General features: G+C 62.9%; 2 protein-coding genes across 3 annotated transcripts; one reads left to right on the top strand and one right to left on the bottom strand.

Moving 5' to 3' along the window:
* Positions 1-1,437: 1,437 nt before the first annotated feature.
* Positions 1,438-3,393, bottom strand: LOC118700940 (cyclin-dependent kinase 20-like). Its single transcript, XM_036405525.2, has 3 exons — positions 3,299-3,393; positions 3,103-3,216; positions 1,438-1,692 (listed from the first exon to the last, which is right to left on the bottom strand). The coding sequence occupies exons 1-3, from the start codon at positions 3,383-3,385 to the stop codon at positions 1,438-1,440; spliced, it is 456 nt and encodes a 151-aa protein (XP_036261418.1). The 5' UTR covers positions 3,386-3,393.
* Positions 3,394-3,935: 542 nt separating this feature from the next.
* PORCN (porcupine O-acyltransferase) lies at positions 3,936-22,902 on the top strand. 2 transcript variants are annotated; one of them, XM_036405510.2, is made up of 13 exons: positions 3,938-4,128; positions 6,463-6,655; positions 7,516-7,559; positions 8,451-8,632; positions 10,825-10,955; positions 13,851-13,865; positions 16,731-16,856; positions 18,202-18,302; positions 19,178-19,254; positions 20,492-20,555; positions 21,868-21,953; positions 22,376-22,486; positions 22,574-22,902. In XM_036405510.2, exons 1-13 carry the CDS (start codon positions 3,993-3,995, stop codon positions 22,673-22,675), a joined length of 1,368 nt encoding a protein of 455 aa, XP_036261403.1. In that variant the 5' UTR covers positions 3,938-3,992; the 3' UTR covers positions 22,676-22,902. The 2 variants fall into 2 exon arrangements, with proteins under 2 accessions (XP_054374207.1, XP_036261403.1); XM_054518232.1 differs by lacking the exons at positions 22,376-22,486; positions 22,574-22,902 and adding an exon at positions 22,254-22,360 and having other exon boundaries at positions 3,936-4,128.
* Positions 22,903-22,924: the final 22 nt, after the last annotated feature.

Here is a 22,924-nt window from a genome sequence, read left to right as displayed (position 1 = left end):
GGGTCCGTCACCCCATTTTTGGTGTCCATAACCCCATTTTCAGGTCCCCTATCCCATTTTTGGGGTCCCCATTCCCATTTTTGGGGTCCCCTATCCCATTTTCAGAGTCCCTCCCCCTGTTTTCGGGGTGCCTCACCCCGTTTTTTGTGTCCATAACCCCATTTTCAAGGGTCCCCTATCCCATTTTTGGGGTCCCTCACACCCATTTTTGGTATCCATAACCCCATTTTCGGGGTCCCTCACCCATTTTTTGGCTTCCCCTATCCCATTTTCGGTCCCTCACCCTGTGCACGAGGTGCTGGCCATGAATGGCCCAGCCTCGCCCATTTTTGGGTTCCCCCTATCCCCCATTTTGGGGTCCCCATTCCCATTTTGGGGTCCCCCACCCCATTTTCCCGGGTCCCCATTCCCATTTTGGGGTCTCCATTCCCATTTTGGGGTCCCTCACCCTGTGCATGAGGTGCACGTGGCCCAGCTCCCCCATTTTTGGGTTCCCCTATCCCATTTTCAGAGTCCCTCCGCCCGTTTTCGGGGTCCCTCACCCCGTTTTTTGTGTCCATAACCCCATTTTCAGGGTCCCTCACCCCGTTTTCGGGGTCCCCATTCCCATTTTTGGGGTCCCCCACCCCATTTTCAGGGTCCCTCACCCCGTTTTTGGGGTCCCCATTCCCATTTTCGGGGTCCCTCACCCTGTGCACGAGGTGCTGGCCATGCACGTGGCCCAGCTCCCCCGCATTTTTGGGGTCTCCATTCCCATTTTTGGGGTCTCCATTCCCATTTTTGGGGTTTCCATTCCCATTTTTGGTGTCCCTCACCCCATTTTCAGGGTCCCTCACCCCATTTTTGGTGTCCATAACCCCATTTTCAGGGTCCCCTATCCCATTTTTGGGGTCCCTCACCCCATTTTTGGTATCCATAACCCCGTTTTCGGGGTCCCTCACCCCATTTTTGGGTTCCCCTATCCCATTTTCGGGGCTCACCCTCTGCACGAGGTGCTGGCCATGAATGTGGCCCAGCCCCCCCCATTTTTGGGTTTCCCTATCCCATTTTTGGGGTCCCCATTCCCATTTTTGAGATCCATAACCCCGTTTCTGGGGTCCCTCACCCCATTTTTGGTGTCCATAACCCCATTTTTGGGGTCCCTCACCCCGTTTTTGGGGTCCCCATTCCCATTTTTGGGGTCCCCTATCCCATTTTCGGGGTCCCTCACCCCGTTTTTGGGGTCCCCATTCCCATTTTTGAGATCCATAACCCCATTTTTGGGGTCCCTCACCCCGTTTTCGGGGTCCCCATTCCCATTTTCGGTGTCCCTCACCCCGTTTTCGGGGTCCCTCCCCCCGTTTTCGGGGTCCCTCCCCCCGTTTTCGGGTCCCTCACCCTGTGCACGAGGTGCTGGCCGTGCACGTGGCCCAGCTCCCCCCCCATTTTTGGGTTCCCCTATCCCATTTTCGGGGTCCCTCCCCTCGTTTTCGGGGTCCCCTCTCCCGTTTTCGGGTGCCTCACCCTGTGCACGAGGTGCTGGCCGTGCACGTGGCCCAGCCCCCGCAGGGTCATGGCCAGCAGGGCCCTCACCCGGGCCGGGGGCAGCGGGGCCGGGGCCGCCCGCAGGAGCCCCCCCAGGTCCCCAACCAGGAGCTCCAGGGCCAGAACCACGGCGGGGCCCTGGGCAAAGGCGGCACGGAGCCGGATCACCTGTGGGGACAGCAATGGGGACATCAGGGACAGTGACACCTGGGACAGTGACACCTGGGACAGTGACACCTGGGACCCTGGGCAAAGGCGGCACGGAGCCGGATCACCTGTGGGGACAGCAATGGGGACAGCAATGGGGACATCAGGGACAGTGACACCTGGGACAGTGACACCTGGGACAGTGACAATGACACCAGAACCACGGCGGGGCCCTGGGCAAAGGCGGCACGGAGCCGGATCACCTGTGGGGACAGCAATGGGGACATCAGGGACAGCAGGGACAGTGACAGTGACACAGTGACACCAGGGACAGTGACACAGTGACACCTGGGACCCTGGGCAAAGGCGGCACGGAGCCGGATCACCTGTGGGGACAGCAATGGGGACAGCAATGGGGACACCTGGGACAGTGACACCTGGGACAGTGACAGTGACACCTGAGACAGTGACAGTGACACCTGGGGCAATGACAGTGACACCAGAACCACGGCGGGGCCCTGGGCAAAGGCGGCACGGAGCCGGATCACCTGTGGGGACAGCAATGGGGACGTCAGGGACAGCAGGGACACTGACAGTGACACCTTGGGACAGTGACACCTAGGGCAATGACAGTGACACCTGGGACAGTGACAGTGACACCTGGGACCCTGGGCAAAGGCGGCACGGAGCCGGATCACCTGTGGGGACAGCAATGGGGACATCAGGGACAGCAGGGACACTGACACCTGGGACAGTGACAGTGACACCTGGGACAAAACCACGGCGGGGCCCTGGGCAAAGGCGGCCCTGAGGTGGATCATCTGTGGGGACAGCAATGGGGACATGAGGGGACAGCGGGGGGACAGTGACACCTTGGGACAGTGACACCTGGGGGGACAGCGGGGACAGCAGTGGGGACATCAAGCAAGGGACATCATGAACACTGGGGACACCAGGGACAGTGACACCTTGGGGGACACCGAGATTGGAGCCGGATCACCTGCGGGGACAGTGGGGGGACAACAGTGGGGACAACAATGGGGACACGCAGCAGCGACATCGGTGGGGACATGGAGAACACGGGGGACACCGGGGGCAGTGACACCTGGAGGGGACGTAGGGACGGTGACACCTCGGGGGACACCGGGATTAGAGCGGGCTCAGCTGCGGGAGGGGACACCGAGGGGACACGGGGACCCTACAGAAGGGGGGAACCCTGAGCTGGGGGGGACAGGCGGCCTGGGGGACACGGGGGAGCCGTATGGGGACACCAGGACTGCGGGGGGGGCACCGAGATGGGCTCGGGGGGCACCGAGGACTCGGGAAGGGGCACAAGGGACTATGGGGGGACAACAGGGACCATGGGGGGACAACAGGGACTATGGGGGAGCACCAGGGACTCGGGGAGCCCCCGGATGTGGGGTCACTCACATGGGGGTGCGCCTCCATCTCGCGCAGGGCTTTGATCTCGCGCAGGGTCTGTGGGGGCAGCCCCTCCTCGGGGCGCCGCAGCGGCACCTTCTTGAGGGCCACCAGCTCCCCGGTCTGGGGGGGACACGGGGGGTCAGGGAGGCCCGGCCGGGCCGCGTTACCCACCCCGAGCCCCCGAGCCAGCCCCCGGCCCCACCTCGCGGTGCTTGGCCTTGAACACGACGCCGTGCGCGCCCTCCCCGATGCGGCCCAGCACGATGTACTGCTCCATGCCGCGGGGCATTGTGGGCCGGCCCGGGCCTCCACCGCCCCACACTGCCCCGCGCCGAGCCCGCCGCACCTGGTTGCCATGGCGATAGGCCCCGCCCCTGACAACCAGCCCTGGCAACAGCCAATAGCACGCCGCTGTGAGCAAGTAGGCCCCGCCCCTAGCAACGCGCTGCCTGGCAACAGGCCACGCCCCTAGCATCCGTCGCTGCATCCCAGCAAACCCCGCCCCTAGCAACGCGAAGGACCCTAGCAACACGGGCCAGATCCCCGGCAACGAGGCCCCGCCCATAGCAACAAAGCCTCGCCCCTTAGCAACCAGGCCCCGCCTCCCCGGCATCCCCCGCTCCCCGGCAACCGCGCCCCGCCCTTGGCAACGGCCGCCCCGTCGCGCGCCGCCATTTGGCCGCGCTGCGCTCTGATTGGTCAGCGCCGCCGAGCGGGGCGGGACGGCGGGTGCTGATTGGTGGGCGCGGGGGCCCCGCCCCTTTCCCCTCAGGCGGGCGGGCGGCAGCGCCGGGCGAGGCGCGGGCGGGGGATTTGGGGGGATTTTGGGGTTTTTTTGGGGTCTTTTTGGGGTTTTTGCGGGGTCCCCGCACGCAGCGCACCCCGCTCGGGTCGGGATGGCGGCGCTGCCTCCGCGAGAGTTCGCGGCGCAGGTGCTGCCCGGCTGCGTGGTGCCCACGGCGCGCCAGGGCCTGGCCCAGCTCTGGCCGCTGCTGCTGCTCTGCCTGGGGGCGCGGCTGCTGCACCGACTGCGTGAGTGGGGCCGGACGGGGGGACACTAGGGGGAACCGGGGCCCTGGGCAGGCCGGAGGGCTGGGGGACACCCGGGAGGCCGGGGGGTTCCGGGGGTCTGGGCAGGCCGGAGGGCTGGGGGCATATCCAGGGGCTCTGGGGGTTTGGGGGTACCATGGGTCTGGGGAGGCCGGAGGGATGGGGGCACATCCAGGGGTCTGGGGGGAACCGGGGCTCTGGGGGCTTCCGAGGCTCTGGGGAGTTCCGGGGGCCCGAGGGGGTCCGGGAGGTTCCAGGGGTCTGGGGGTGTTCCCGGGTTTGGGTGAGGGGACCCCCAGGGTCTGGGGGTGTTACCAGGTTTGGGTGAGGGGCACCCGGGGTCTGGGGGTGTTCCCAGGGTTTCAGGTGAGGGGACCCCTAGGTTTTGGGGGTGTTCTGGGTTTTGGGCTAAGGGCACCTGGCGTTTTCAGGTTTGGGGACCTCCGGGATGTGGGGGTGTTGCTGGGTTTGGGTGGGGAGACACCCGTGGTTTGGGGGTTTGGGGACCCTGGGATGTGGGGGTGTTGCTGGTTTGGGGTTCAGGGACCCCCACGGTTTTGGGTGAGGGGATGCCCGGGGTTTGGGGGTGTTACCAGATTTGGGTGAAGGGATCCCTGGGCTTTCAGGTGAGGGGATCCCCGGGGTTGGAGGGGACCCCCAGGGTCTGGGGCAGTGTCCGGTTTGGGGTTCGGGGATCCTCGGGATCTGGGGGTTCAGGGACCCCCGGGGTGTGGGGGCAGTGTCTGGTTTGGGGTTCAGGGATCCCCGGGTGTGGGGGCAGTGTCCGGTTTGGGGTTCAGGGACCCCTGGGGGTTTCGAGTTCAGGGGTCTGCACAGTTTGGGGGTTCAGGAACCCCCAGAGTGTGGGGCCATTGCTGGGTTTGGGGTTCAGGGACCCCCAGGGTGGGGGCAGTGTCCAGTTTGGGGTTCAGGAACCCCCAGAGTGTGGGGGCATTGCTGGGTTTGGGGTTCAGGGACCCCCAGGGTGGGGGCAGTGTCCAGTTTGGGTGAGGGGATCCCTGGGCGTTCAGGTGAGGGGATTCCTGGGGTTTGGGGTGGTTTTGGGTTCAGGGATCCCCGGGGTGTAGGAGCAGTGTCCGGTTTGGGGGTTCAGAGACCCTCAGGGTGGGGGTGGGACCAGGTTTGGGGGTGCCCGGGGTTTGGGGTTCGGGGATCCCCGGGGTTTGGGGTTCAGGGATCCCCGGGGTTTGGGGTTCAGGGATGCCCGGGCTCTTGGGGGTGGTATCAGGTTTGGGGGTGCCCGGGGTTTGGGGTTTGGGGACCCCCGGGATTTGGGGTTCAGGGATCCCCGGGCTCTGGGGGCATTGCCTGGTTTGGGGGTTAATGGATCCTGGGGTTTGGGGTTCATGGATCCTGGGGTTTGGGGTTCAGGGATCCCCGGGGTTTGGGGTTTGGGGGTGCCCGGGGTTTGGGGTTCGGGGATCCCCGGGGTTTGGGGTTCATGGATCCCCGGGCTCTGGGGTTGATGGATGCCTGGGCTCTGGGGGCATTGCCCGGTTTGGGGTTCATGGATCCCCGGGGTTTGGGGTCCAGGGATCCCCGGGGTTTGGGGTTCAGGGATCCCCAGGGTTTGGGGTTCAGGGATCCCTGGGCTCTGGGGGTGGTACCAGGTTTGGGGGTGCCCTAGGTTTGGGGTTCATGGATCCCCGGGGTTTGGGGTTCATGGACCCCCGGGCTCTGGGGTTCAGGGATCCCCAGGCTCTGGGGTTGATGGATCCCCAGGCTCTGGGGGCATTGCCCAGTTTGGGGTTCATGATCCCCGGGCTCTGGGGGTGGTACCAGGTTTGGGGGCGCCCCCTGACCCCTGTGTGTCTCTCAGCGCTGCCCCGGGGCGGGAAGCACGCAGGGGCAGCGGCCGGGGGGCTCCTGGCCCCAGTTTGGGGTTTGGGGTTCATGGATCCCCGGGGTTTGGGGTTCATGGATCCCCAGGCTCTGGGGGCATTGCCCGGTTCGGGGTTCATGGATCCCCGGGCTCTGGGGTGGTACCAGGTTTGGGGGTGCCCTGGGTTTGGGTTTCATGGATCCCCGGGCTCTGGGGTTCATGGACCCCCGGGCTCTGGGGTTCAGGGATCCCCGGGGTTCGGGGTTGATGGATCCCCGGGCTCTGGGGGCATTGCCCGGTTTGGGGGCGCGCCCTGACCCCCGTCCGTGTCTCTCAGCGCTGCCCCGGGGCGGGAAGCACGCGGGGGCGGCCGCCGGGGGGCTCCAGGCCCCAGTTCGGGGTTCATGATCCCCGGGCTCTGGGGGTGGTACCAGGTTTGGGGGCGCCCCCTGACCCCCGTCCGTGTCTCTCAGCGCTGCCCCGGGGCGGGAAGCACGCAGGGGCGGCGGCCGGGGGGCTCCTGGCCCTGCACCATTTCTTCGGGGCCCAGGCGCTGTGGGTGGCGCTGCTGAGCGGGCTCTGCGTGCTCACCCTGCTGCTGAGCCGGGCCCGCGCCCACCGCGGCCTCTGCCTGGCCCTGGCCGCCCTCAGCTACCTGCTCATGGGGTATGGGGAGCTGGGGGCACTGGGAGGGACTGGGAGGGACTGGGAGGGCAATGGGAGGGACTGGGACGGGATCTGGGGGCACTGGGAGGGGAACTGGGGGCACTGGGAGGGACTGGGGGGCAATGGGAGGGACTGAGACGGGATCTGGGGGCACTGGGAGGGGAACTGGGGGCACTGGGAGGGACTGGGAGGGACTGGGGACACTGGGAGGGACTGGGGGGGCAATGGGAGGGACTGGGACAGGGTCTGGGGGGCTCTGCCTGGCCCTGGCCACCCTCAGCTACCTGCTCATGGGGTATGGGAAACTGGGAGGGACTGGGATGGGATTGGGAGGGACTGGGATGGACTAGGAGGAACTGGGAGGGACTGGGGGGGGCAATGGGAGGGACTGGGAGGCAGTGGGAGGGCACTGGGAGGGGAACTGGGGGCACTGGGAGAGGGGTTGGGGGCAATGGGAGGGCACTGGGACGGGGTCTGGGGGGCTCTGCCTGGCCCTGGCTGCCCTCAGCCACCTGCTCATGGGGTATGGAGAACTGGGAGGGGAACTGGGGGCACTGGGAGGGACTGGAAGGGACTGGGAGGGGGACTGGGGGCACTGGGAGGGGAACTGGGGGCACTGGGAGGGACTGGGAGGGGGACTGGAGGCACTGGGAGAGGGATTGGGGTCATTGGGGGCACTGGGAAGGGATTTGGGGGCACTGGGAGGGGCACTGGAGGGACTGGGAGGGCACTGGGAGCACTGGGAGGGACTGGAGGGCACTGGGGGGGACTGGGGGCAATGGGAGGGGAACTGGGGGCACTGGGAGGGACTGGGGGGTTGATGGATTGAACTGGGAGTGACTGGGAGCCCCTGCCCCCAGGGAGCTGCACATGGTGGACACGGTCACGTGGCACAAGATGAGAGGTGAGACCCCCAGACCCCCCCCAGGTCCCCCGGATATTGGGGTCCCCCGGCTATTGGGGTCCCCCCGGATATTGGGGTGCCCGATGCTGGGTTCCTCCCCGGATATTGGCGTGCCCAATGTCGGGGTCCCCCCAGATATTGGGTTCCCCCCGGATATTGGGGTCCCCTCAGATATTGGGTTCCCCCGGGATATTGGGTTCCCCCCCGGATATTGGGTTCCCCCCAGATATTGGGGTCCCCCGGATATTGGCGTGCCCAATGTCGGGGTCCCGCCGGATATTGGGTTCCCGCCCGGATATTGGCGTGCCCGATATTGGGTTCCCCCCCGGATATTGGCGTGCCCGATGTCGGGGTCCCCCCGGATATTGGGTTCCCCCCCGGCTATTGGGGTCCCCCCCGATGTTGTGTTCTCCCCCGGATATTGGGGTCCCCCCCGATGTTGAGTCCCCCCCGGATATTGGGGTGCCCGATATTGGGTTCCCCTCCGGATATCGGGGTTTCCCCCGGATATTGGCGTGCCCAATGTCGGGGTCCCCCCGGATATTGGGTTCCCCCCCGGATATTGGGGTCCCCCCGGCTATTGGGGTCTCCCCGCTGTCGTGTTCCCCCCGGCTATTGGGGTGCCCGCTGTCGGGTTCCCCCCGGCTATTGGGGTGCCCGCTGTCGGGTTCCCCCCGGCTATCGGGGTCCCCCCGCTGTCGGGTTCCCCCCGGCTATCGGGGTGCCCGCTGTCGGGTTCCCCCCGGCTATCGGGGTTCCCGCTGTCGGGTTCCCCCCGGCTATCGGGGTTCCCGCTGTCGGGTTCCCCCCGGCTATCGGGGTGCCCGCTGTCGGGTCCCCCCGGTATCGGGGTCCCCCCGCTGTCGGGGTGACGCGGTGGCGGTGCCGCAGGGGCGCAGATGGTGGTGGCCATGAAGGCCGTGTCGCTGGGCTTTGACCTGGACCGGGCGGCGGGCGGGGCCGAGCCCAGCCCCGCCCAGGTGCTGGGGTACCTGTGCTCGCCCGGCTCCGTGGTGTTCGGGCCCTGGGAGCCCTTCGGGACCTACCTGAGAGCCGTGGAGGGACCGCCCCTGGTATGGGATCATGGGGGAAAATGGGGAAAAATGGGGGGAAATAGGGAAAAATGGGGATAATGGGGTTGGGCAGGTGCTGGGTTCCTGTGCTCCCCCGGCTGCGTGGGGGTCGGGCCATGGGAGCCCTTTGGGAGCTGCCTGAGAGCCGTGGAGGGACCGCCCCTGGTATGGGATAATGGGGGAAAATGGGGGAAAATGGGGGAAAATAGGGAAAAACAGGGAAAACGGAGATAATGGAGGAAAAATGGGAAAAAACAGGGAAAAAAACGGGGATAATGGGGGAAAATGGAAAAAACGGGATAGTGGGGGGAAAACGGGGAAAAATGGGATAATGGGGGAAAAAGAGGAAAAAGTGGGAAAATGGGGAAAAATGGGGAAAAACAGGGAAAAACAGGGATAATGGAAAAAGAGGGAAAAATGGGGAAAAACAGGATAATGGGGGAAAAATGGGGAAAAATGGGATAATGGGGGAAAAAGAGGAAAAAATGGGAAAATGGGGGAAAATGGGGAAAAACAGGGAAAAACAGGGATTATGGAAAAACAGGGAAAATGGGGAAAAACGGGATAATGGGGGAAAATGGGGATAATGGGGGAAAAACAGGGAAAAACGGGGATAATGGGGGAAAATGGGGAAAACGGGGAAAAATGGAAAAAAGGGATAATGGGGGAAAAAGAGGGAAAAATGGGAAAAAATGGGGATAATGGGGGAGAAACAGGGAAAAAACGGGGATAATGGGGGAAAAACAGGGAACAACAGGGAAAAAACAGGGATAATGGGGGAAAAATGGGAAAAACTGGGGAAAAAATGGGGATAATGGGGGGAAAACAGGGAAAAATGGGATAATGGGGAATAACAGGGAAAAATGGGGAAATAATGGGATAATGGAGGAAAAACAGGGAAAAAACAGAAATAATGGGGGAGAACCAGGGAAAAAACGGGATAATAGGGAATAACAGGGAGAAAACGGGGATAATGGGGGAAAAACGGGGAAAAACGGGATAACGGGGGTGAAACAGGGAAAAAATGGGGATAATGGGGGAAAAATGGGATAAACGGGGAAAAAATGGGGATAATGGGGGGAAACAGGGAAAAAACGGGGATAATGGGGGAAAAACAAGGACAAAACAGGGTAATGGGGGAAAAACAGAAAAATGGGGAAAAATGGGGATAATGGAGGAAAAACAGGGGAAAATGGGGAAAAACGGGGATTTGGGGAAAACCAGGGATTTAGGGGAAATGAGGGAAAATGGGGGTTTGGTGGATTTGGGGGAAATGGGAGTTTGGGGAACGTGGGGGTTTGGGGGGAAATGGGGGGATTTGGGGGAAAAATGGGGGGGTTCGGGGGGGTCCCTGCGGGCTTGGGGGTGTCAGTGATGGGGATTTGGTTTGGGGGGGTCTGGGGGTGTCCCTGTGGGTGTCTGTGTGGTTTGGGGGTGTCTGTGGGGATTTGGGGTGTCCCTGTGTGTGTCTGTGGGGTTTGGGGGTGTCTGTGGGGGTTTGGGGGTGTCCCTGTGTCTGTCTGTGGGTTTGGGGGTGTCCCTGTGTGTGTCCGTGTGTCTGTGGATTTGGGGGTGCCTGTGGGGGTTTGGGGTGTCCCTGTGTCTGTCTGTGGGTTTGGGGGTGTCCCTGTTTGTGTCTGTGGGGTTTGGGGGTGTCTGTGTGGGTTCGGGGTGTCCCTGTGCGTGTCCTTGTGTCTGTCTGTGGATTTGGGGGTGCCTGTGGGGGTTTGGGGTGTCCTTGTGTCTGTGTGGGTTTGGGGTGTCCCCGTGTGTGTCCGTGTGTCTGTGGGGTTTGGGGGTGTCTGTGTGGATTTGGGGGTGTCTGTGGGGGTTTGGGGGTGTCTGTGTGGGTTCGGGGTGCCCCTGTGTCTGTCAGTGGATTTGGGGGTGTCCCCGTGCGTGTCCGTGTCTCTGTGGGTTTGGGGGTGTCTGTGTGGGTTTGGGGTGTCCCTGTTTCTGTCTGTGGGTTTGGGGGTGTCCCTGTGTGTGTCTGTGGGGTTTGGGGGTGCCTGTGTGGGTTTGGGGTGCCCCTGTGTCTGTCAGTGGATTTGGGGGTGTCTGTGGGGGTTTGGGGGTGCCTGTGTGGGTTTGGGGGTGTCTATGTGGGTTCAGGGTGCCCCTGTGTCTGTCAGTGGATTTGGGGGTGTCCCCGTGCGTGTCCGTGTGTCTGTCCTGAGCCGCTGTCCCCCCAGAGCGCAGCCTGGGCCCGGAAGGGGCTGCGCAGCCTGGGCCTGGCCCTGCTCTGCCTCCTGGTCAGCACCTGCCTGGCCCCGTTCCTGTTCTCCAGCCTGCTGCCCCTCTATGGGGCACGGGCCCTGCGCAGGTGGGACCCCAAAGTACCCCCAAAGTACCCCCAAAATACCGCAAAATATCCCCCCAAAATACCCCCCAAAATACCCCTAAAATACCCCCCAAATACCCCCAAAATACCTGCAAAATACTCCTCAAAATATCCCCCAAAATATCCCCCAAAGTACCCCCAAAATACCCCCAAAATACCGCAAAATATCCCCCAAAATCCCCCCAAAATACACCCAAAATACCGCAAAATACCCCCCAAAATGCCGCCAAAATACCCCCCAAATACCCCCCAAAATACCCCCAAAATATCCCCAAAGTACCCCCCAAAATACCCCTAAAATACCCCCCAAAATATCCCCCAAAGTCCCCCCAAAATACCCTCCAAAATACCCCAAAAATACCCCCCAAAATACCCCCAAAATACCCCCAAAGTACCCCCCAAAATACCCCCCAAATACCCCCCAAAATATCCCCAAAATACCCCAAAAATGCCCCCCAAAATACTCCGCAAAATGCCCCCAAAATCCCCCCAAAATGCCCTAAAAGCCCTCCCAAAATACCCCCAAAATACCCCCCAAAATACCCCCAAAATACCCCCCAAAATGCCCCCAAAATGCCCCCCAAAATCCCTCCCAAAATACCCCCAAAATGCCCTAAAGCCCCTCCCAAAATACCCACCAAAATACCCCCCAAAATACCCCCCAAAATATCCCCAAAATACCCCCCAAAATATCACCCAAAATACCCCACAAATACCCCCAAAATATCCCCAAAATACCCCAAAATACCCCCAAAATATCCCCAAAATATCCCCAAAAGGCCCCAAATACCCACAAATACCCCCAAAATCCCCCCAAATCCCTCCCAAAATCCCCTCTCAAAATCCCCCAAATTCCACCAAAATTCACCCAAAATCCCCCAAAATTCACCCCAAATCCCCTCCCAAAATCCCCCAAATTCCACCAAAATTCCCCCAAATCCTCCCCAAATCCACCTCAAATTTTCCCCAAATCCATCTCAAAATCCCTCCCAAAATGCTCCCAAATCCCTCCCAAAATCCCCTCTTAAAATCCCCCCAAATTCCACCAAAATTCACCCAAAATCCTCCTCAAATCCCCCTCAAATTCCTCCAAAATCCCCTCTCAAAATCCCCCAAAATTCACCCAAAATCCCTCCCAAAATCCCCCTCATATTCCACCAAAAATCCCCCAGAAATCCCCCCCAAATCCCCCCCAAACTCCCCTGGGACCCCAAAACCCTTCCAGGATCCCCCAAAACCCTTTCAGGAACCCCAAATCCCCCTGGGGACCCCAAAACCCTTCCAGGAACCCCAAAACCCCTCGGGGACCCCAAAACCCTTCCAGGAGCCCCCAAACGCCCTCAGGATCCCCCAAAACCCCCTCGGGGACCCCAAAACCCTTCCAGGAGCCCCCAAACCCCTCAGGAACCCCAAAACCCTTTCAGGAACCCCAAAACCCCTCGGGGACCCCAAAACCCTTCCAGGAACCCCCAAACCCTTCCAAGGGATCCCCAACCCCTTTCAGGAGCCCCCAAACCCCCCCAGGGGCCCCAAAACCCCACAGGGACCCCAACTCCCTTCCAGGAGCCCCCAAACTCCTCAGGGACCCCAAAACCCCCCAGGGACCCCAACTCCCTTCCAGGAGCCCCAAAACCCTTTCAGGAACCCCAAATCCCCTTGGGGACCCCAAAACCCTTCCAGGAGCCCCCAAACCCCTCAGGGACCCCAAAACCCTTCCAGGAACCCCCAAACTCCTCAGGGACCCCAAATCCCTTCCAGGAGCCCCAAAACCCTTTCAGGATCCCCCAAAACCCCCTCGGGGACCCCAAAACCCTTCCAGGAGCCCCCAAACTCCCCAGGGACCCCAACCCCCCCCTCCAGGACCCCAAATCCCTTCCAGGGACCCCAAAACCCTTCAAGGAACCCCAAAACCCTCCCAGGACTCCCCAAACTCCCCCAGGGACCCCCAAACCCCTCAGGGAACCCCAAAACGCTTCCAGGAGCCCCCAAACACTTCAGGGACCCCAAACCCCTCAGGGACCCCAAAACCCTTCCAGGAGCCCCCAAACACTTCAGGGACCCCAAATCCCTCAAGGACCCCAAAACCCTTCCAGGAGCCCCCAAACCCTTCCAAGGGATCCCCAACCCCTTTCAGGAACCCCCAAACCCCCCCAGGGACCCCAAAACCCCCCCAGGGACCCCAAAACCCCTCAGGGACCCCTAAACCCTTCCAAGAACCCCCAAATCCCTCAGGGACCCCAAAACCCTTCCAGGAACCCCAAAACCCTTCCAGGAACTCCCAAACCCCTTTGGGGATCCCCAAACTCCCCAGGAGCCCCAAAACCCTTCCAGGAGCTCCCAAACCCCTCAGGGACCCCAAACCCCCCCAGGGACCCCAAATCCCTTCCAGGAGCCCCAAAACCTTTCCAGGAGCCCCCAAACCCTCCCAGGAGCCCCCAAACCCCTCAGGGACCCCAAACCCCCCCAGGGACCCCAAATCCCTTCCAGGAGCCCCAAAACCTTTTCAGGATCCCCCAAAACCCCCCAGGAACCCCAAAACCCTTCCAGGAGCCCCAAAACCTTTCCAGGAGCCCCAAAACCCCCCAGGGACCCCCAAAACCCCCTGGGGACCCCAAAACCCTTCCAGGAACCCCAAAACCCTTCCAGGAACTCCCAAACCCCTCAGGGAACCCCAAAACCCTTCCAGGAGCCCCCAAACCCCTCAGGGAACCCCAAAACCCTTCCAGGACCCCCCAAACCCCTCAGGGCCCCTGAGCCTCGGTGGGAACCCCTGAATGTGCTCTGGGGGACCCCAAACCCTCCCCGGGGACCCCCAAAATCCCTTGGGGACCCCCAGCCCCCCCTCACTGACGTTTCTGTTCCCCCGGTGCTGCCCAGGAGCGTCTTGGCCAGGTGAGGGCATTGGGGGGGTTTGGGGGGATTTGGGGTCCCAGGAGGCGTTTGGGGGGATTTGGGGGAGCCTGGAGGGATTTGGGGGAACCCAGGAGGGGTTTGGGGGGGATTTGGGGGGCCTGGAGGGGTTTGGGGGAACCCAGGAGGGGTTTTGGGGGACTTTGGGGGGCCTGGAGGGGTTTGGGGGATCCAGGAGGGGTCTGGGGGGATTTTGGGGGGCCTGGAGGGGATTGGGGGAATTTGGGGGGGATTTAGGGGGTCCCAGGAGGGGTTTGGAGGGTGCAGAAGGAATTGGGGGGATTTGGGGGGGGCCTGGAGGGGTTTGGGGGTCCCAGGAGGAGTTTGGGACCATTTGGGGGGGATTTGGGGGGTCCCAGGAGGGGTTTGGGGTGGCCAAGAGGGGTTTGGAGGGTGCAGGAGGAATTTGGGGGGTTTGGAGGGATTTTGGGGGAGCCTAGAGGGGTTTGGGGGCATTTGGGGGGGATTTAGGGGGTCCCAGGAGGGGTTTGGGGGGGATGTGGGGGTCCCAGGAGGGGTTTGGGGGGATTTTGGGGAGCCTGGAGGGGATTAGGGGAGCCCAGGAGGGATTTGGGGAGGCCAAGAGGGGTTTGGGGGATCCAGGAGGGGTCTGGGGGGATTTTGGGGGGCCTGGAGGGGTTTGGGGGAATTTGGGGGGGATTTGGGGGAACCCAGGAGGGGTTTGGGGGGATTTTGGGGAGCCTGGAGGGGATTGGGGGAATTTGGGGGGGATTTAGGGGGTCCCAGGAGGGGTTTGGGGTGGCCAAGAGGGGTTTGAGGGGATTTTGGGGGGCTTTGGGGGGATTTGGGGGTCCCAGGAGGGGTTTGGGGGAACCCAGGAGGGGTGTTGGGGGATTTTGGGAGGGATTTGGGGGGTCCCAGGAGGGGTTTGGGGTGGCCAAGAGGGGTTTGAGGGGATTTTGGGGGGCCTGGAGGGGTTTGGGGGGTCCCAGGAGGGGTCTGGTGGGATTTTGGGGGGCCTGGAGGGGTTTGGGGGGATTTTGGGGGAGCCTGGAGGGGTTTGGGGCCATTTGGGGGGGATTTGGGGAAACCCAGGAGGAATTTGGGGGGATTTTGGGGGGCCTGGAGGGGTTTGGGGGAGCCCAGGATGCGTTTGGGGTCACCAAGAGGGGTTTGGGGGGTCCAGGAGGGGTTTGGAGGGTGCAGGAGGGGTCTGGGGGGATTTTGGGGGAGCCTGGAGGGGATTGGGGGAACTTTGGGGGAGCCTGGAGGGGTTTGGGGGAACCCAGGAGGGGTCTGGGGGGATTTTGGGAGGGATTTAGGGGGTCCCAGGAGGGGTTTGAGGGGATTTTGGGGGGTGCAGGAGGAATTTGGGGGAGCCTGGAGGGATTTGGGGGAACCCAGGAGGGGTTTTGGGGGACTTTGAGGGGCCTGGAGGGGTTTGGAGGGTGCAGGAGGATTTTGGGGGGATTTGGGGGGGCCTGGAGGGGTTTGGGGGGTCCCAGGAGGGGTTTGGGACCATTTGGGGGGGATTTGGGGGGTCCCAGGAGGGGTTTGGGGGTCCAGGAGGAATTTGGGGGGTGCAGGAGGGGTTTGGGGGAGCCTGGATGGGTTTGGGGGGATTTGGGGGGGATTTGGGGGGCCCAGGAGGGATTTGGGGGCTCCCAGGGTGGGAGTGGGATAGAAATGGGGTCCTTAGAGATGGGGAAGGGGTTTGGGGGAGCCCGAGGGGATTTGGGGTCCCTGGGAAGGGGAGCCCAGGGGTCACAGGGGGGATCAGGGATGGGGGGGGGACATGGAGGGGGCAGGAGATGGGGGTGGCGCCCTAAAGTGTGGGTGTCCCCTCCCCCAAATCCCCCCCAAAACCTCCCCTATCCCCCAAATCCCCCCCAAACCCCCCCACATCCCCCAAATCCCCCCCAAAATCTCCCACATCCCCCAAATCCCCCCCAAACCCCCCCACATCCCCCAAATCCCCCCCAAACCCCGAACTCTCCCAAATCCTCTCCAAACCCCAAACTCCCCTGTTCCCCCAAAATCTCCCCTAAATCTCAAACTCCCCCAAACTCTGAACTCCCCCATTTTCCCCCAAATCCCCCCCAAACCCTGAACTCCCCCAATTCCCCCCAAATCTCCCCCAAACCCCAAACTCCTGTTTCCCCAAAATCTCCCCCAAACCCTGAACTCCCCCAAATCCCCCAAACCCTGAACTCCCCCATTTTGCCCCAAACCCCCCCCTGTCCCCCCAAACCTCAAACTCCCCAAAACGACTCCTGTGCCCCCCAAACCCCTGACATCCCCCCCAAACACAAACCCCAAACCCCCCTGTCCCCCCCGTCCCTGTCCCTGTCCCCTGTCCCTGTGTCCCCTGTCCCTGTGTCCCCTGTCCCTGTCCCTGTCCCTGTCCCTGTCCCCCTATCCCTGTCCCCTGTCCCTGTCCCCCTGTCCCTATCCCCTGTCCCTGTCCCCTATCCCTGTCCCTGTCCCTGTCCCCTGTCCCTGTCCCTGCCCCCCTGTCCCCCTGTCCCTGTCCCCTGTCCCTGTCCCTGTGTCCCCTGTCCCTGTCCCCTATCCCCTGTCCCTGTCCCTGTCCCCCTGTCCCTGTCCCCCTGTCCCTGTCCCCCTGTCCCCCTGTCCCTGTCCCTGTCCCCTGTCCCTGTCCCTGTCCCCCTGTCCCTGTCCCCCTGTCCCCCTGTCCCTGTCCCTGTCCCCTGTCCCTGTCCCTGTCCCTGTCCTCCTGTCCCTGTCCCCTGTCCCCTGTCCCTATCCCCTGTCCCCCTGTCCCCGTCCCCCTATCCCCTGTCCCTATCCCCTGTCCCTGTCCCTGTCCCCTGTCCCTGTCCCTGTCCCTGTCCCCCTGTCCCCTGTCCCTGTCCCTGTCCCCAGGTGGCTCCGTGCCTACGAGAGCGCCCTCTCCTTCCACTTCAGCAATTACTTCGTGGCCTTCCTGTCCGAGGCCACGGCCACGCTGGCAGGGTCAGGGCACAGCGAGCGCCACGAGCACCTGCACTGGTGAGGGACACTGTGTGACACTGTGTGACACTGTGTGACACTGTGTGACACTGTGACACTGAGCCCTGTGTGACACTGAGCCCTGTGTGTGACACTGACCCCTGTGTGACACTGACCCCTGTGTGTGACACTGTGTGACACTGACCCCTGTGACACTGACACTGAGTGCACAGCGAGCACCACGAGCACCTGCACTGGTGAGGGACAGGGACACGGGGACACTGTGTGACACTGGGTGACACTGTGTGACACTGTGACACTGAGCCCTGTGTGACACTGACCTGTGTGTGTGACACTGAGTGCACAGCGAGCGCCACGAGCACCTGCACTGGTGAGGGACGGGGACATGGGGACACTGGGACACTGGGTGACACTGCATGACACTGGGTGACACTGGGTGACACTGGGTGACACTGGGACACTGACACTGACCCCTGTGACACTGACACTGAGTGCACAGCAAGCGCCACGAGCACCTGCACTGGTGAGGGACGGGGACACTGGGACACTGTGTGACACTGGGACACTGTGTGACACTGTGTGACACTGGGACACTGACCCCTGTGTGTGACACTGTGACACTGACCCCTGGGTGACACTGAGTGTGTGACACTATGACACTGGTAGTGTGACACTGCCTACACCACAAGTGACACTGAGACTGTGACACTGTCCCTGTGTCCCCTGTGTGTCCCACACTGTCCCTGTGTGTCCCCCTGTGTCACACACTGTCCCTGTGTGTCACACACTGTCCCCTGTGTCCCACACTGTCCCTGTGTGTCACACACTGTCCCTGTGTCCCCCATGTGTCCCTGTGTGTCCCCTGTGTGTCCCACACTGTCCCTGTGTGTCCCCCTGTGTCCCACACTGTCCCTGTGTGTCCCACACTGTCCCTGTGTCCCCTGTGTCCCCTGTGTGTCAGACTGTCCCTGTGTGTCACACACTGTCCCGTGTCCCTGTGTGTCCCACACTGTCCCTGTGTGTCCCTGTGTCCCCTGTGTCCCACACTGTCCCCTGTGTGTCCCCCTGTGTCACACACTGTCCCTGTGTCCCCTGTGTGTCAGACTGTCCCTGTGTGTCACACACTGTCCCTGTGTCCCCTGTGTCACACACTGTCCCTGTGTGTCCCTGTGTCCCTGTGTGTCACACACTGTCCCCCTGTGTCACACACTGTCCCTGTGTCCCCTGTGTGTCACACACTGTCCCTGTGTCCCCTGTGTCCCACACTGTCCCTGTGTGTCCCTGTGTGTCCCTGTGTGTCACACACTGTCCCTGTGTGTCCCTGTGTCCCTGTGTGTCACACACTGTCCCCCTGTGTCCCACACTGTCCCCTGTGTGTCCCCAGGGACCTGGCAGTGTCCCGGCCCCTGCGGGTGGAGCTGCCGCGCTCCATGGCCGAGGTGGTGACAAACTGGAACCTGCCCATGTCCCGCTGGCTGCACACCTGTGAGCACTGGGGACACTGGGGGGACTGGGGGGACTGGGGGGACTGGGAGGGACTGGGGACACTGGGGGGACTGGGGAGCATTGGGGACACTGGGAGGGACTGGGGACACTGGGGGCACTGGGGGGACTGGGGGGGACTGGGAGAGGGACTGGGGACACTGGGGGGGACTGGGAGGAAATTGGGGGGGACTGGGGACACTGGGGGGACTGGGAGGGACTGGGAGGGACTGGGAGGGACTGGAACAGTGGGAGGGGCACTGGGAGGAACTGGGGAGCCCTGGGGCCTGTACTGGTGTCACTGGTGTCCCATACTGGTGTAACTGATGTCCCATCCTGGTGTCACTGGTGTTCCACACTGGTGTCCCTGGTGCCCCACACTGGTGTCCTTGGTGTCCCGTACTGGTGTCACTGGTGTAACTGATGTCCCACACTGGTGTCCCGCTCTGGTGTCCCCAGTGTCCCCGGTGTCACTGGTGTCCCACACCGGTGTCCCCGGTGTCCCTGGTGTCACTGGTGTCCCATCCCGGTGTCCCCGGTGTCCCTGGTGTCCCTGGTGTCCCCAGTGTCCCTGGTGTCCCTGGTGTCCCCAGTGTCCCCGGTGTCACTGGTGTCCCACACCGGTGTCCCCGGTGTCCCTGGTGTCACTGGTGTCACTGGTGTCACTGGTGTCCCATCCGGGTGTCACTGGTGTCCCATCCTGGTGTCCCTGGTGTCCCATCCCAGTGTCACTGGTGTCCCATCCCAGTGTCCCTGGTGTCCCTGGTGTCCCATCCCGGTGTCCCCGGTGTCCCCGGTGTCCCTGGTGTCCTCGGTGTCCCTGGTGTCCCATCCCGGTGTCCCCGGTGTCACCGGTGTCCATCCTGCTGTCCCCACAGACGTGTTCCAGACCGCTCGCTGCCTGGGCACCTTCGCCGCCGTGCTGGGCACCTACGCAGCCAGTGCCCTGCTGCACGTGAGGGACCCCAAAAACACCCCAAAACCACCCCAAAATACCCTAAAAACATCCTAAAAACCATCCCATAACCACCCCAGCGCCCTGCTGCACGTGAGGGACCCCAAAAACCACCCCAAAAACACCCCAAAATACCCTAAAAACCATCCCATAACCACCCCAGCGCCCTGCTGCACGTGAGGGACCCCAAAAACACCCCAAAATACCCTAAAACACCCCCAAAACCACCCCAAAACCACCCCAAAATACCCTAAAAACACCCCAAAACCACCCCAGCGCCCTGCTGCACGTGAGGGACCCCAAAACCACCCCAAAAACAGCCCCAAAGCCCCCAGACCCCCCCAAAAGCCCCATGGACCCCCCCCATCTCCAGCCTGGGACTCCCCCCAGAACCACCCCACAAAAGCCCCCCAGACACCCCCAAAACCCCTCCTGGTCCCCCCAGAAAAGCCCCTTAACCCCCCTGGAGCCCCTCAGGCCTCCCAGTCCAGCCTGGGACACCCCCAAAAGCCTCTCAGACCCCCCCAATCCAGCAGGGACCCCCCAAATCCACCTGAAACCCCCCCAAAGTCCCCCCCAGATCCCCTCCAAAAGTCCCTTGGACTCCCCCAGTCAAGCAGGGACACCCCCAAAAACCCCCTGGATGCCCCAAAGTCCTCCAGACCACCCCCAAAGCCCCCCAGATTCCCCCCAAAAGCCCCCCAGACACCCCAAACCCCCCCAGAGGCCCCCCCAGTTCAGCCTGGGACCCCCCAAAAAGCTCCCCCTAAAGCCCCCCAGATCCTCTCAATCCAGCCTAGGACACCCCCAAAAGCCCCTCAGCCCCTCCCCAAATCCCCCTTGGACCCCCCCAATCCAGCAGGGACCCCCCAAAAGCCCCCAAGACCCCTGCAAAAGTCTCTTGGACCCCCTAAAAGCCCCCTGGACCACCCCCAAATCCAGCAGAGGACTCCCCCAAAGTCCCCCTGGCCCCCCAAAAAGCCCCTGGACCCCCTAAAAAGCCCCTCAGACTCCCTCAAAGCCCCTTGGATCCCCCCAATGCCCCCTAGACACCCCAAAAGCCCCCATGGGCCCACCCCAGACACCCCAAAAACCCCCCAGAGTCCCCCCAGTCCAGCCTGGGACCCCCTCCAAAACCCATTGGACCCCCCAGAAAGCTCCCCCCAAACCCCCCCAGCCCCCCCAGAGCCCCCAGAGTCCCCCAAAGCCCCCCAAAGCCGTGGTGTCCCCCCCGCAGGGCCTCAGTTTCCACCTGGCTGCGGTGCTGCTCTCCCTGGGCCTCATCACCTACGCCGAGCACGGTCAGCGCTGGCCCTTTAAGGGGCGGGGCCTGGGGGGGACAGGCTCAGTGGGTGGGGCTTAAACGGTGGGTGTGGCCTAAAGGTGGGTGGGGTTGGGGATGTGGGTGGGGCTGCACTGTGGTGATAGAGGGTGAGGTGTGGGCGGGGCCTGAGTAGAGTAGGTGGGGTTTCAAGTGTTGTGGGAGGAGCCTTACTGTGCTGGGCGGGGCTAAGAGGATGTGGGTGGAGCCTGCTGGATTGGGCCATTGTGGGCAGGGCTATGATAGGTGGGTGGAGCCTGTGATGATGGGCGGGGCTATGAGTGGGTAGGTGGGATCTGCAGTGATGGGCGGGGCTATGGGGCTGTGGGAGGAGCCTGTGGTGATGGGTGGGGCTATGAGGGCGTGGGCGGAGCCTGCAGTGAGAGGCGGGGCTATGAGTGGGTAGGTGGGATCTGCAGTGATAGGCGGGGCTGTGAGGCTGTAGGTGGAGCCTGTGGTGATGGGCGGGGCTATAAAGCAGTGGGTGGTGCCTGCAGAGATGGGCGGGGCTATGAGGGTCTTGGTGCTGATGGGTGGAGCCATTAAGGGGGTGTGCCTGCAGTGATGGGTGTGGCTATGGGGTGTGGGTGTGGCCTTCAGTGATGGGTGGAGCTATGATGGTGTGGGAGGAGCCTGCAGTGATGGGTGTGGCTATGAGGGGGTGTGGCCTGCAGTGATTGGCAGGGCTATGAGGGTCTGGGTGATGATGGGTGGGGCTATGAAGGGGTGTGGCCTGCAGTGATGGGCAGTTTCATGATGGGCGGGGCTATGAGGGGTGTGTGTCCTGCAGTGATGGGCGGGGCTATGAATGAGTGGGTGGGGCCTGCAGTGATTGGAAGGGCTGAGAGGGTGTGGGAGGAGTCTGCAATGATAGGCGGGGCAATGAGGGTGTGGGTGGGGCTTGTATTGGTGGGCAGAGCTATGAGGGTCTGGGTGCTGATAGGCGGGGCTTTGAAGGAGGTGTGGCTTTCAGTGATGGGCGGGGCCTGCATTGATGGGCAGGGTGTAGGTGGAGCCTGCAGTGATGGGTGGGGCTCTGAGGGTCTGAGTGATGGTGGGCGGGGCTATGAAGGGGGTGTGGCCTGCAGTGCTGGGTGCGGCTATGAGGGGGTGTGGCCTGCAGTGATGGGTGTGGCTATGAGGGGGTGTGGCCTGCAGTGATGGGTGTGGCTATGAGGGGGGGTGTGGCCTGCAGTGATGGGTGGGGCTCTGTCTGGGTGCTGATGGGTGGGGCTATGAGTGGGTGTGGCCTGCCGTGGGCGTGTCCCTCGCTGACCCCACCCTCCCCGCAGCCCTGAGGCAGCGCCTGGCCGCCATCTTTGACGCCTGTGTGCTGTCCAAGCGCTGCCCCCCCCGCTGCAGCCACCGCCACAAGGACGTGAGGCCGGGGACACCGGGGGGCTCGGGGGTCTCCGGGGGTGATAACGGGGGGGGATGAGGGTTTGGGGACCCCTGGGTGGGGGCCCAGGGGGAGGGCAGAGGGTCTGCGGGGCTCTGAGGGGGTTTGGGGGAGGGCTCAGGGCTCCTGCAGGTACTCGGGGGGATCTGGGGGGTCCTTGGGGCTCCCTGAGGGGGTTTGGGGTACCACGGATGCTGTGGGTGTGAGCAGTGAACATGGGGGATTTGGGGGGGTACCTCAGGGGTTTAGGGGGGTCCCTGATATTTTTGGGTCCCACAGACGCTGTGGGTGGGTTTGGGGGATCTCTGAGGATATTTTTGGGTCCCCGCAGATGCTGTGGGTGTGAACAGTGAACAGAGGGGATTTAGGGGGTCCCTGATGGTATTTGTGGGGTCCCGCAGACGCTGTGGGTGCGGGCTCTGAACGGGGCCCTGGGCGCCCTGGCCCTGTTCCACCTGTCCTACCTGGGCGCCCTGTTCGATGTGGAGGCCGAGGACGCCGTGGAGGAGCAGGTGGGACCCCCGAGCCCCCCGGAGCCCCCCGAGGTCTGGGGTCGCGCCCACCCTCGGGAGCGCCCTGACGCCCTCCCACCCCCTCAGGGCTACGGCATGGCCTACACCGTGCGCAAGTGGTCCGAGCTGAACTGGGCCAGCCATTGGGTGACGCTGGGCTGCTGGGTGCTGGCCCGGCTGCTGCGCTGAGCCCTGCCAGGCCACTGGGAGCAACTGGGAGGAGCTGGGAGCGCCTGGGAGGACCGGGCACCACAGAGAGCGCGGCCGCTCCGCCCCGCGGGGAGGGGGGGGGGCGCTCCGCCCCGCCGGAAGCGCCTCTCGATGGTCCCAACTTCCGCTCCGGGGGGTTTCCCGCCCTTTGTCGGGCGGAAGTGGCGCCGCGCGGCCGCTCTGGGACCAATAAACCCTCGCCTCGATGGCTTCTGTCAATCATTCCCG

Source organism: Molothrus ater, unplaced genomic scaffold (genome assembly GCF_012460135.2).
Source record: "Molothrus ater isolate BHLD 08-10-18 breed brown headed cowbird unplaced genomic scaffold, BPBGC_Mater_1.1 matUn_MA100, whole genome shotgun sequence".
Classification (NCBI taxonomy): domain Eukaryota; kingdom Metazoa; phylum Chordata; class Aves; order Passeriformes; family Icteridae; genus Molothrus; species Molothrus ater.
The sequence above is the reverse complement of the archived record's forward strand: the minus strand, read 5'-3'. Positions and strand labels throughout refer to the sequence as shown.

Excerpts from the sequence above, each read along its gene's own strand:
- LOC118700940 (XM_036405525.2), bottom strand. The coding sequence starts at position 3,385 with ATGCCCCGCGGCATGGAGCAGTACATCGTGCTGGGCCGCATCGGGGAG. Across the intron at positions 3,217-3,298 it reads TCAAGGCCAAGCACCGCGAG|ACCGGGGAGCTGGTGGCCCT; the intron begins GTGGGGCCGGGG and ends TGTCCCCCCCAG. Across the intron at positions 1,693-3,102 it reads AGATGGAGGCGCACCCCCAT|GTGATCCGGCTCCGTGCCGC; the intron begins GTGAGTGACCCC and ends CTGTCCCCACAG.
- PORCN (XM_036405510.2), top strand. The coding sequence starts at position 3,993 with ATGGCGGCGCTGCCTCCGCGAGAGTTCGCGGCGCAGGTGCTGCCCGGC. Across the intron at positions 8,633-10,824 it reads CCGTGGAGGGACCGCCCCTG|AGCGCAGCCTGGGCCCGGAA; the intron begins GTATGGGATCAT and ends CTGTCCCCCCAG. Across the intron at positions 21,954-22,375 it reads GCAGCCACCGCCACAAGGAC|ACGCTGTGGGTGCGGGCTCT; the intron begins GTGAGGCCGGGG and ends GGGGTCCCGCAG.